Source organism: Acipenser ruthenus, chromosome 54, assembly GCF_902713425.1.
Source record: "Acipenser ruthenus chromosome 54, fAciRut3.2 maternal haplotype, whole genome shotgun sequence".
Lineage (NCBI taxonomy): Eukaryota > Metazoa > Chordata > Actinopteri > Acipenseriformes > Acipenseridae > Acipenser > Acipenser ruthenus.
Window position 1 is genome coordinate 3,254,115 of NC_081242.1, and position 13,573 is coordinate 3,267,687.

The window sequence follows — 13,573 nt, forward strand, 5'->3', positions numbered from 1 at the left end:
TCTATTTCTTTTCCACTACCATATAAACACCGCAATTTAATATGGCAGTGTATGAAACGAAAATACTGTGTTTTTGATACAAGTTAGAAGAAACAATTGGGGCAACCTTGGCCCCCATCGGTTTTACAGTTGTGCCTGTTTGCTTTGTGCTGGGCAAGGTTGCCCCAATGGTTTCTTGAAACTTGATTTGAGTTTGTGATATCTCCACTTTAAATTGCTGGGCACTTTTGATAACCTGGCATTTATTCACATTTCCAATGTGTTTTTGTGGCTGATCTAGAACAGTTTGCTGATAGTTTAAGAATAAAAAAAAACTAAAATAATCAAATTTGGCAGAAGGACTGGTTTTTATTAAATATTTCAAAGAAAAATAACATGCATTCAATATTCATATTACTAATAATAATACAACAACAGCAGCAGCAGGAAAACAGTAATTTATCAATACTCCGGGATGTCTGTGGTTTAGTTAATGCTGTTTAGAATGGTTGCAAGGGTAGAAGTATTTAAAAATATCAGCAGGTATTAAATAAATCCATTCATTAACGCATTGATTTCAAAACAAGAAAATCTGTCCTTCCCTCAGCTTTACAACTGAGTACCAATCGATGGCAATGAACTTCCGCACTGAGTGTTTTCAAAATTCATTGTCAGTTTACACCCTCGGTACAGCAGTAAAAATGTCAGCGTCCCGGATGAGAGGAAAATATTCTTCCAAATCGGCTTTTATAACATTGGTGTGGAAGTTAACTGCCACCGACTGGTGCTCAGTTGTAAAGGTGAGGGAAGACAGCTTTCCTGTTTCGAAATCAACAGGTTAATAAATTGATTAATTTAATAACTGCCGACAAATACTTCTTGAAGGCGATTACCAGGATGAGAATCAGTTCACAGCCCTACTTAACATACAGTGCAGAATGCCTGCAGTTTCCTCTGTCATCTCCTTCATTCACGCAGCCAAACCAACGTGGGTCAGAAGGGTTGGAAACTGTCCATCGTGCTGGAGCAAGCTGCTTTACAGTGAAGGAAGCTTCTAAGTTTGTCTTTACTGTCACCCTCACCTTTTCATGATGTTTGCAATCATTCTTAACATACTGCAATTACTCAAACCCTGTATTTCATTTTCCTTTTTTTATTAAGTCTGTTGCTTTCAGGAGCTGCTCTTCAAGTCCAGTTATCTGCAATAAACATGTGTAGGTTAAACCAATCAATCCTTATATTAGTGCACAGCTATATTGCCAATATAAAACAAACCTGATCCACAGTGGCAGATCACTAGATGGTGCTGGCTCTTCTATAAAGACTTTGGCTGATCTAGCCTGTGTTACACATGTATATGGCAGTGCAGCTAGAACTGAAGAGCAGCTCCTGAACTCGCAGTGAAAGCTACAGACTGATCAACAAAATACAAATACACAGTATTGGAGTAATTGCAATAGAAGCCCCAGAATGACTGAGGGGCAGCAAAACACTAGGACATTTAGAGTTGAAAATCCTCCTTATTAATAATGTTATTTTTGCACTGGGGGAATCTGGAGCCAATCAAGCAATGAGATCCTTGACGCCAGGCAACAGAAGGGCCAGCTCCGATTGGAAGTCGGTTGCCTCGGTAACCGGGTTGCCTTGGAGATTGAGGATGGTGAGTTTGGGGCAGGAAGCTAAAGGTTGAAGGTCAGCTATCTTTGCAATGCCTGGAAGCAAGTTTGAGTCAAGGAAAGGAAGTATACAATTTATTAGCCATAGCAACATTATCACATCTTTAAAATCCATTCTCTTACCTCTTACTAGCTTTATTAACATTATCACTGGCCCCTCCCTTTAAAGGAGCGCTGACCATCTTTAAAATCCATTTTCTTACCTCTTATTATTATTATTATTATTATTATTATTATTATTATTATTATTATTATTATTAGTTGTTGTTTATTTATCCAAGGTGGCTTACAGAGACCATGGTGTGTGAACTGTGCATCAGCTGCAGACGGAGTACAAGGAGGTTCCCTTTCAAGTACAAAATGTATCCATTACATAACAGGTTAATTGTATTCTGAGACTTACCAAAGCTGTCACACAGTGACCGGCAACATCATCACGCCACTGTCCGAAACCTCCTGAGAGAAACTAGGCTCTGTGATGATGGTTCAACAGCACAAGTTTCTTATGTTTCCTTGCAGAATTAATCTCTGAATTATTTTATAATTTAAGCTTTTTTTCCCCCGAAGGTTTTGAGTGTGTTTTGTGAGTCTGTACATGGCCTTGTAGCACGCCGGGAACCTGCACCTCCCTCCCCCTCACTGTGACACAGTTCACTCCGACTGGAGCTGAGATAGTCTTGTATTAGTGCTACCTAGTCTGGGCTCAGGCTAGTGTGTGCACTTGTGTATTGTGTATAGTTATTTTGTACAGTGTCTGTTGTTACTAGATTACTTGTATAGTGGTAGGAACTGCCTGTGTGTCACTTTCTCCGCTGCTTTTATTTTCCAGGTGCACAATATGAGTTGCTGATTTTTTCAGCAAGCAGCATTTTCTGTTTGCTGATTCACACTCCTGTACAAACTCTCTGGTGCTCAGCTGGCCGGCTACACCACACGACCTGTTGGCAGGAGCCTTCCGATCAGAGAGCTGGTCTCTGCGTTCATGCCGCAGGTGGTGGGCAGCTTTTTAGCACCACGCTGTGAAGGCTTTTTAGCTCAGGCTATCAAGCGGGCACACACAGGCTCTGCTGCGGTTCTGCTGTTGTTGTTGCCAGTGGTCTGTGTGGTTGCTTTTAGTCCCGCCTGTTACCAGCGCAGTTACCGGTCCAAGCGCCAATCTATCTCCAGCTTGTACCGCAACGACCCCATGCACCGCACAGAGCCGCGGCCACACCAGCACCGACCGCCCGGCCCATGCATTGTTCACCGGTACCGCCCGTTACACAGTGGCGTTGCTGCTTCAGCAGACGCATCCCGCCTTGGCTGGGGTGTTACCTAGAATGGCAGTGGGGGGCATAGGGGAGGTGTAACCCCCAATGCACACTAATGTACTTACGGTGCTGCAGGCACCGAACCGGTACCAAACAGCATTGCTTTCTTACTGTACATTGCTTGCTATTTGCATTATGCCTGGGTTTTATCCCTGTGACATATGTAAAGCCAGCCTGTCTGTCTAGGACCAAGCAGGCCTTGTTGACAGTCCAGTTGTTGTTTTTAGACAGCAACTGTACATTGTTACGGTGCATTGCTTGCTATTTGCATAATGACTGGGTTTATCCCTGTGACACATGCAAGGCCAGCCTGCCTGTGGATAAGCAGATGCTCTTCCTGCCTGAGGCAGCAGCGAGCAAAGGAGGCTCTGGTAAACCGCATTTCTGCGAGTTTTGTGTGCATTCTCCAAGCATATGCTGGAGAAACGTTCCTCCTGCAGCTCTACAGAACACTCTGCGTCCCTCGTCTGTACAGTGCTCTTTCCTATCACCCTGTCTTAGAAGAGGTGGCTGCATCCTCACGCTATGGCTCTGTGCCAAGAGAAAGTGACGCACCCGGGAGTAGAGAAGCATTGGGCAGCAGTTTCCCCATTAGGCACGCGTGTCTGCTTGCTCTGTTCCGTCTGGTTCCGGCCCGTTACTGACCGGTGTTTACATCCCAGTCTGTTACCAAGCAGACCTTGTTGACAGTCCTGTTGCTGTCTTTAGCAGCTGAGGAGGCAACTGTACATTCTTACAGTACATTGCTTGTTATTGCATAAGGCCTGTGTTTTTATCCCTGTGCCAGCAGCCTCAGGGACCAGCACAGGCCAGACCACCGCCCGGCGCAGAGGAAAGAGCCTCAGGCCGAGCCACAAGGTAAGCAGCGGGGTTACCCCCAGGGGCTTGCTGCCACAGGTCCAGGGCCCCTTCTCAGGGAGCCATCTGGAGTATTGGCATCAGTGCACCACAGACATCCGGGTGCTTGCTACACTTCAGACTGGCTACTCACTGCAGTTCAAGCACAGTCCCATTCCCTTTCGGGGTGTGACTGCATCAGTCGCGGACCCACAGGACACCGCTGTGGTGTCTCAGGAGGTAGCAGTTCTGCTGCAAGAATGGGCTGTTCATATGGTACACCCCCTCCAGCTGGAGGACACAGTCTACTCCATGACCAAGCGGGATGGTGGCAGGTCAACCTGTTCTGAGCCAAAGGAGCTCCCTATGCCTTTTCGAAGCGCAGGGAAGCTATACTGGCCCATCGAAACTCAAAGGTATCAGAGTACTCTTTATTTGGTTCATTGTGCCCAGTCTCCAGCTCAGGCAGACGCTCACACATAACTGTTCACTGGCCACCTTCATGCAAGTCATGAAGAGTCATGCAAGAGCCAGCACACACTTTCTCAGACAGCCTCCTATCTCGGAGTGTGCTTGGACTCTGGGTCCATGCTGTCCACTCTGTCGGACGGCAGAGTGCAGAGAATAGCCACCTGTTTAGAGCTATTCAGTTCAACAGAGCACTCATGGTATGATGTTCCAGAACTTCTGGGCTTGAGAACAGCAGCTTCTCAGATCCTACCTTTGGGTCTCCTGCGCATGCCCTCTGTGCAAGCCTGGTTCAATAGCTGGGCTTTTTCAGCCCACATTAAACTGCGACTGCCTATTGACGGTGTTCCATCACTGTCTAAATGCACTCTCTTGGTGCATACAGCCTGCCCATCTGCACCTTGGCGTAGCGTTGGGAAGTGTTACCAAAGGGGAGGCCTTCACCACAAATGCGTCCAACCTGGGCTGGTGCGCTGTGTAGAATGGCACTCCACATAATGGTTTGGAACTGCAGGCAATTTAACTAGCCTTTTTTTTCACAGGAGGTTCAAGGGAGACACGTGCTTGTCTGGATGGACAACACTACCGTGGTGGCTCATATAAACCACCAGGGCAGCCTCAGGTCCCCCAGTCTCCATCGAGTAGCCTGCAAGCTGTTGCTTGGGGCGCACAATCACCTCCACTCCCTGCGAGCAGTACACCTGCCCGTGGTGATAAACTGGGTGGCAGACCTCCTCTCAAGGGGAGTTCCCAATGCCTCAGAATAGAGGCTTCACCCGGAGGTGGTGAACCTCATTTGGCATTGTCCCCGCTAATTCTTCATAACAGGAGCTGGGGACCCACTAGCTATACATGTCTTGGCACACCAGTGGCCGAGGCAGCTGCTGTATGCCTTCCCACCGCTCGCCATGCTCCTGCTGTGTCTAGAAAAAAATCAGACAGGACCGGCCAGGGTGCTATTAGTAGCCCCTTACTGGCCCAGGAGACTTTGGTTTTCAGCTCTGATGCAGCTCCTGAGCGACCAGCCGTGGAACCTGCCTGAACGTCACAACCTGCTCAGTCGGGCGCGAGGGACAGGCATCCCAACCCATCAAGCCTACAGCTCTGGGTCTGGGGTTTTCCAACTGGGTTATTGACACCCTACAGAATGCCAGAGCAGCGTCCGCGTGTTCCCAGTATGGGTACAAGTGGGGCATTTTTCAGACATAGTGCTTGCCTAAGGGCTTGACCCCACGATCTGGCCCATGAGAGTTATGCTGCAATTTTTGCAGGACCTGTTTGATGAAGTGAAATCCCCCTCTACATTTAAAGATCTATTCGGCAGCTATGTTAAAAGTGACTTGCTCACTTTTTGGTAGGGGTGCAACAATTAATCAATGCATCGATTATTTATCATCTGGCCTTAAATTTCCCAAGCTTCAATTACATAATGGTGAATCGATGCATCAAATTAGAGCCCAGTTTGACGTCTCCTGTTACCAGTTTACATTAAAACCTTGTGTGAGAGTGCGCTTCTTTTAGTGCTAGTACGGTAGATTAGCACGTTGCTAGGATACACACTTTATGCCTCAAACATTCGCATTGGACAAGCCAAATCAGAAGTAGGCATATTGTATTCCTGTTTTCTTGATTTAAAAATTAAGGCAATTTTTTTTTTTTTTAATCTATTAAATCTACCGATTTAGCTTTTGTTTTGGATTATATTGCAGTGTTAATTCAAATGTTTTACTTTTGGACATAACATGTTAACCGTAATGAACAACGATAGTTCAGGTAGAAATTACTTCTGTTGCTTTGCAGTTTTTTGATTGAAATGTTTCTGCCGAAGCGCTGTTCAATATGTCATCTCCTGATATTTTCCCGGGTGCATTCCTTGTACAAAACAAAGGAATTGATGGCTGCCAGGTCCAGCAGAGATAACAACAGACTTGTATATTTTAAAAAAAAAACACATAGAATATTGTAGGTTATATTCAAAATAAAAAACAAGTATTGTAAAAGGTAGTCAAAGTGACGGCTTTGACAGTTCTAGGTAGAGGAGATTGTTATAATATATATTATTATAATATATATAAATATATAATATATATTATATTTGCGATCCTGCCTTTCAAACGCCTTTAGGGTATTTAATACATGGATTTAGTAAAAGTCAAGAACGGACAACCGCGTATCTTTAACACACGCAGAGTAATTTCAATTTTAAAAGTGAGAACTGTCAAAATGACTGCAGTCACGGGAACTTTGACAGCCCTTTGCAATGTTGTTGAAGCCGACACCCTTAATGTTGTTGAAGCTAACACCCTGGGATCCTTCAAGAAGCTGCTTGATGAGATTCTGGGATCAATAAGCTACTAACAACCAAACGAGCAAGATGGGCTGAATGGCCTCCTCTCGTCTGGAAACTTTCTTATGTTCTTATGTTATTAATACATGTTTTTATTTTCAATATAACCTACAATATTCAATATATATAATATACAATATTTATTTTCAAATATACAAGTCTGTTGTTATCTCTACTGGACCTGGCTGCCATCAATTCCTTCGTTTTGTACAAGGAATGCACCAGGGAAAATATCAGTAGGAGAAATTTCATCTTGAAGCTAGCCACAGCACTTCAGCAGAAACATTTCAATCAGAAAGCTGCAAAGCAGCAGGCTGCAGCAGCTCAACCTGGATGCAGTGCTAGAGTGACACACGCAAGAGAAAACATGCGTTACTTTTGTTTTAAATTACAAAATACATTCGTTTTTACATTTCGTATGTATATACCTGTTTACATACCAATTTCCTTTGAAATGTTTATTTTATTATAGTTTTTTCATTTTTTGAAGTAATGCTTTATCGTGGCAAGTCAGAAAATAAACCCTTTTATGTTTAATTGTTCATTTAAATACAGTGTTTCAGCTGTGCAGATGTTTGATATGAAGTGCTTGAATAAAACTTTTGAGTTGTATCTGATAGTTAGTCTTTTATTTTAATACTGATGGTTAAAATGTAACGTCATATGAATGCTGGCAGCGGTTTTAGGTAGGAGTATAACCGCGGTGCTTCTAGTGTTAAAGGGCCATCTGATGCGGATGCATGTATATTCTTTCCAGTTGTTAAAAACTCAAGTCCATTGTATTTCTTTTTAAATAAGTGTTCTAATTTGAATGCAAGTTTTGCCTTTTTGTTTAATTATTATGCACAACAGTGTTTTTAGTTATTGGTCTTCTGTTAAAAAATCAAAGCTAATGTTTGTTCATTATTTTGAAAAGTAAAACGTCAATGCATCAACTATCGTTGATAAATGCCTATACGATCGAATCGAATACGAAATTAGGGTGCCCATTGCACCACTACTTCTTGGCAGGGCAATTTTTGAAAGGGGCACTGAGGCTGCACCCTCCCCTTAAGGACAGTATTCCTCAGTGGCAGCTGAACGCAGTGCTTAAGGCACTCATGAAGCCGCCCTTTGAGCCCCTGCATTCAGCTGAGCTGAAGCATCTGTCTTTTAAGGTCACGCTCCGTACGAACCCGACTTTCATGCCCAAATGTATTTCTACCTTCCACGTCAACCAATCGGTGGAACTGGAGGCTTTCCATCCCCTTCCTTTTCGGAACAAAAAGTTGGAGGCAATCTGAACAGCTGTTCATCTGCTATGGAGCGAAGGCCCACGGTAAAGCCCTGTCTACGCAGAGGCTGTCCGGTTGGATTGCAGAGACAGTCAAGACTGCTTATAAACAAGCCAACTTGCCCCCTCCTGTGAAGGTCACTGGTCACTCCACAAGAAGTATGTTGTTCCGGGTGCATCAGTCACTGACATTTGCAATGCTGCAGTATGGGTCATGCCCCATACTTTCACAAGATTTTACAGACTAAATGTCCTGGATCCTCAAAACCCTGGTTTGGGACCAGAGTGCTAACGACGGCTTCTATGTCGATACCGGAAGCACGTGCAGAGAATTGATTCCTGCTATGTACTAAAAATAATAAATAAATAATCTATATTGTGGCAGCCTTACCGTCTGACCCTCTGATTTAAGTCATTCTGCAAGTAATGCACTTTGCGATACATTTCGTACTTGAAAGGGAATGGTATCCATTACAATCTTCGGTTGCTGCGTACATTACACGCAGCAGGCTGAAGAAGAAAAAAATTGACTGCCGCTGTTCAACTGTCATCGTGGAGGCTAGTGCCATCCAGGAGGGGCGGACACTGGTGTGATGACGTTGCCGGTCACTGAGTGACAGCTTTGGCAAGCGTCACTTTTAAAATTTAAATTAGTCTGTGTGTGTTAAAGATCCACGGTAGTCTGTTCTTGACTTTTCCTAAAGACATGTATTAAATATACTGATGGCGTTTGAAAGTCAGAATCGCAAAAAATATATATATATATATAGTCTGCTGTCTTATAATATTACTATTACAAGAATTTTTCAAGAAATCTTGAGTTTTTTGGCATTTTGATCAGAGAGCAACTATATATTTGCCTTGGCATCAGAAATTTGGAACAACTTAATTGAAAACAGCATTGCCTGCTTCAAGCTAAACAAAACATTACATGGACAAGCAGCTGTTTCCAACAATAGCACAGTGTCACTGGACACAATACATGTGAAACAAACCTGTCAAATTTGGGATCAAGTTTTGGCTGACAATGCGGTACTTAGGCTGATCTAACAGTGCTTAGGAAAAGGGATGAATGTTACCAATAATTTTTTTTTATTATTTCACTGTAAATTAGCAAAACAGTTGAAGAAAAAAAAACTGCCTGGTTGGAACAGTAAACAAAGCGAGAAGAGCGTTTACACCATCTGTGCAAAACTTAGTACTAAATGAAAGCAATCACTGGTGTCCAGTTGCTGTATTTTAGAATGTACTGGACATGGCAGCCATCAATTCCTTCGTTTTGTACAATGAATGCACCGGGGAAAACATCAGTAGGAGAGATCTCTTATGATGCTAGCCATGGAGCTTTGGCAGAAACATTTCGATCAGAAAACTGCAAAGCAGCAGGGAAACTCAGCTCAACCTGGATACAGTGCGCAGCCATCAAGTGACACACGCAACAGAAAACAATGCCAGGTAACTAAACGCAATAAAAAGAAAACTTCTGATGTCTGTGCCCAGTGTGAAAGAGCAGTATGTGGTAGATGCACACAAGCTGATAAGTGTTACATCTGTGTGGATTGTGCTAATATGGGGGCTACTTCGAAGTATGTTTCCCTGAATGCACATTCACGTTACACAATGGGAACCGAATTATTTTCTTTTTTATGAATAATTACTTAGTTTTTTACAACTTTGTATTTATATACCAGTTTACAGCTGTTTACACAATATTGTCTTTTCAAATGTTTATTAATAGTTTTTTGAAGTCACGTGTTGTGCTAATTTTGAAAATAAAGCCTTTTATGTTTATTTTTTCATTTAAATATGGTGTTTCTGCTATGCAAATGTTATGTATACATTGTTTGAGTTGTACCTGATAGTTTGTCTTTAATTTTCATATTGAAGCTGTTTAAAATATACCCGTCAAAATAATTGCTGCCGACGGTTCTAGGTAGTAGCGTAAACCGGTTCTAGTGTTAACCAACAGCCAGAAAACACCCATTAATTAAGCAGCATATGATTAACTGGATCTGTTAGCTTTAATTAGCAGCAAGAAAACACCCTGAGTGACTCACTTCAAACAGAAGCATTGTCAACACGACATCCAAATGAATTATGATCTCTTAAATGAAAGAGTAAACAATTTGGGGAATGGAAAATGTGTATTTGCAGAAATGTTTATCGTTACTGTAAAACGGAGTGTGTTATATTTTGTTTTCTTACAAAAGAAAGGCTAGTTTTAATTTTCCATGAAGTGAATCACCAGCTAAACAGCTAGAATGATGGGCAGCAGTGTGGAGTAGTGGTTAGGGCTCTGGACTCTTGACCGGAGGGTTGTGGGTTCAATCCCCAGTGGGGGACACTGCTGTTGTACCCTTGAGCAAGGTACTTTACCTAGATTGCTCCAGTAAAAACCCAACTGTATAAATGGGTAATTGTATGTAAAAATAATGTGATATCTGTATAATGTGAAATAATGTATAATGTGATATCTTGTAACAATTGTAAGTCGCCCTGGATAAAGGCGTCTGCTAAGAAATAAATAATAATAATAATAATAATGATTACAAGGGGTGTTAAAATATTTGTGCCGAGATTCTAATTAAAGGATATACAGTATATTTCAACAAGAGACTGATAAATAATGACTTGCGATTTTGTAATATCCCGTTAATTTTAATCCAATGAATTTATATAAATTTGCACTCATATTTACTTCAATAGTTAGTCTGCTTGCATATTCACAGTATTATATTTACCAACTTAAGAATATAATTAGTTCTGACAGAAAATACCAATCACAGACAATGTATTGCTTTCACAAAGACCATGAGTGCTCACACAGATCAAAGTGCTGACTTATGCTATTTTGATATGAACCTTCTTTGATCGTATTTTATTTACAAACTTTTCCTAAAATGTATAAAAGATACAACTGTGTTGTGTGTTTTATTGTGTAGTTGTTTCCTCATGATCTTGACTTAATTTGGGAGAAATTTGTAACAGAGTGCTAACTGAGTTAAACCATTACACACATTAATGAATTGATTATCTTGAACCGTGTCTCTAAACACCAATTTTCCTAGAGTAATCTACACCTTTACTCCATAAGACACTGTTCCCTCCTGTCAGCTATTGGCTTGTAACAAAGAGCGAAGGGACCCGAGCTGTAGGACTACCTCCCCACCAGAAGGGGTGTTGATAAGGTCAGTGTTCCTCGAGGCTGGAGCGGAACCGGAAGTCGGTCATCTCGGAGTCGGGCCATAGGTGCAGTAACACTGAACAAGTCTATTTTAATCAGCTGGGTGCTGCACATTGATTGGATACAGCACTGCATCAGCCTGATTGCAATGAGGAGTTTTGTGTTTCAGGAGGGGGGCAGTTACGTTGACATTGACCTTAGGCTGTGTGTTAATTCGCCGGAGCACGTGTTGACTGGTGTATTGCAGAGGAATAGGAACGGGACGCTGCTGCCACGGAGCCAGCAAAGGATCCACAGCACTTTCCCCTGCACAGCCCAGCACAGCACAGTTCCTCACTGCACGGTACGGTCAGACCCTGTGGCATTAAACCTGGACTGCACCAGCACAGCTGCAATCACGGAACAGGAGCAGAACTGCACAGCGCTGCCCAGCAGCAGGATTATTTATTACTGTTATTTTGGGACTGAGCCTTGTTTTGCTGCCGAGTTACCATTGCTGGTAACCGGCAGCGTTTGTTATTAGTTAACAAACTTTTTGTTGCTTTGATTTAAATAACAACCAGGTTACTTCGAAAACCTATTATTGTTTGGACTGCCTTTGGTTATTTTATTATTTTCCATCCTTGTTACGTGGCTCTAGATGCCCAATCCTCAGTCATAGAAATCACGCAATCACAGTGCAGCATTTGCAAAAATTCCACAACCTCATATCCTGTTTACAGATGTCATACCATGCACAGAACAAACACCACACTTAATTCAATGTTCAGAAATCAAAACAAAACAAAAAACACACATACCTTGGAATAACGCTCTTTCTTTAAGTTTCGATTAACACTTTACTAGTCATCTGTTTGCTACCCTCCTCTATCCCTACAAAGCTTGATTCAAACCAGCACAGGGAAGACAAACCGAATCCCTGTGTCAGCCATGTTAGCTCCAGTAGCTCAGTCTCAACACACTGTGCCGGTTCTGTGTTTGAGACAGAACAGCGCCCCCTTACTGTGTAAACCCCTGTGCAGCACGGTTTTATTCACTGTTGGATACGGTTGTTCCTGAGCGAAACCTCTTCCAGTCTGGGCAGACCACACAGCCCCTCTACACCTTCCAGCACATTGTCATCCGCTTCCAGCACCTGGGATAGAGGGGACAAGCAGGGCTGGAAATAAAACTCATGTTCCACAGCAGTTTGATAGAATACTGGTTTCACTACAAGTTTAATAAGACACACCTGAGCTTGTTACCATTACACATGGTGGCTAATCAAACTCGTAGTAAAACCTGGAATGGGTCAAACAGCTCTGCAATAGGAGTCTTATTTCCATGCCTGAAAACGTTATTAAGCCTGGTTCCCTGAAACAGAAATGTAACCATTACCTAATGGGTCAGTATACCCAAGCCATCGCAAGAGGCTGCCTTGTGCGTTACCACTCTCGTAAGAAAATCAGTATAGTGTTGTTTAATTACAAATCGAGCTGTTACTGTGTAAAGTTAATGACATTAGCCAGTGTGTGATTTGTGTTATACTAACTATTTGACAAGTCTCAGCAGAGCATGGTTGACTTGATTACACTAATTTGCATAGCCATGTCATATGCAGACAGGCTAAAAGAACTGAATCTGTTCAGTTTTGAACAAAGAAGACTACGCGGCGATCTGATTCAAACATTCAATATCCTAAAAGGTACAGACAATGTCGACCCAGGGGACCTCTTTGACCTGAAAAAAGAAACAAGGACCAGGGGTCACAAATGGTGATTAGATAAAGGGGCATTCAGAACAGAAAATAGGAGACACTTTTTTACACAGAGAATTGTGAGGGTCTGGAACCAACTCCCCAGTAATGTTGTTGAAGCTGACACCCTGGGATCCTTCAAGAAGCTCCTTGATGAGATTCTGGGATCAATAAGCTACTAACAACCAAACGAGCAAGATGGGCTGAATGGCCTCCTCTCGTTTGTAAACCTTCTTATGTTCTTATGTTCTTATGAGCCTTTGTCACGCACATCACTGAGAACGTGGACAGGCTGCTAGAGTCCCAGTAGTAGTCATCCACATGGGTACAAACAACATTGGAAGAGACAGGCCAAAATCCCTGCAAAACAAATTCAGAGAGCTAGGAAGGAAATTAAAAAGACAAGACCATACTGGGATACTGCCGGCACTTTGCAAAATAATCTGTTATAGAATGACATTAGAAATGTGTGCAGCAAAGGAGAAGCCATAGTAATGGGGTATTTCAACTTACCCCATATAAAATGGGAAAACCCGGTGGGGAGCACGACAGACAAAATAGAAATGGTGGAAATGACAAATAACTGCTTCCTAACGCAATCTGTCAAGGCACCAACTAGAGGGGAGGCATGCCTTGGTTTAGTCTTTTCAAATAACGAAGACAGAATAACTAAAACAGAGGTCAGAGAACCATTGGCAAACTCAGACCACAACATGGTCTCAATTGAACAGCTTTTTAAAACCTAAAAAGTAATGACTAAAGCT

The 13,573-nt window shown here is 42.6% G+C and overlaps 1 protein-coding gene across 1 annotated transcript in view; it reads right to left on the reverse strand.

The window, feature by feature from the left end:
- Positions 1–328: 328 nt before the first annotated feature.
- The window catches only part of rabggta (Rab geranylgeranyltransferase subunit alpha), a 42,210-nt gene continuing 28,965 nt past the window's right edge, over positions 329–13,573 (reverse strand). Inside the window, exons 16-17 of the mRNA XM_033997140.3 lie at positions 12,122–12,209; positions 329–1,691 (exon numbers count right to left, since the gene is read on the reverse strand). Coding sequence (XP_033853031.3) covers positions 1,543–1,691; positions 12,122–12,209 — 237 coding nt within the window. The 3' untranslated portion in view covers positions 329–1,542. The remainder of the gene's footprint in view (positions 1,692–12,121; positions 12,210–13,573) is intronic.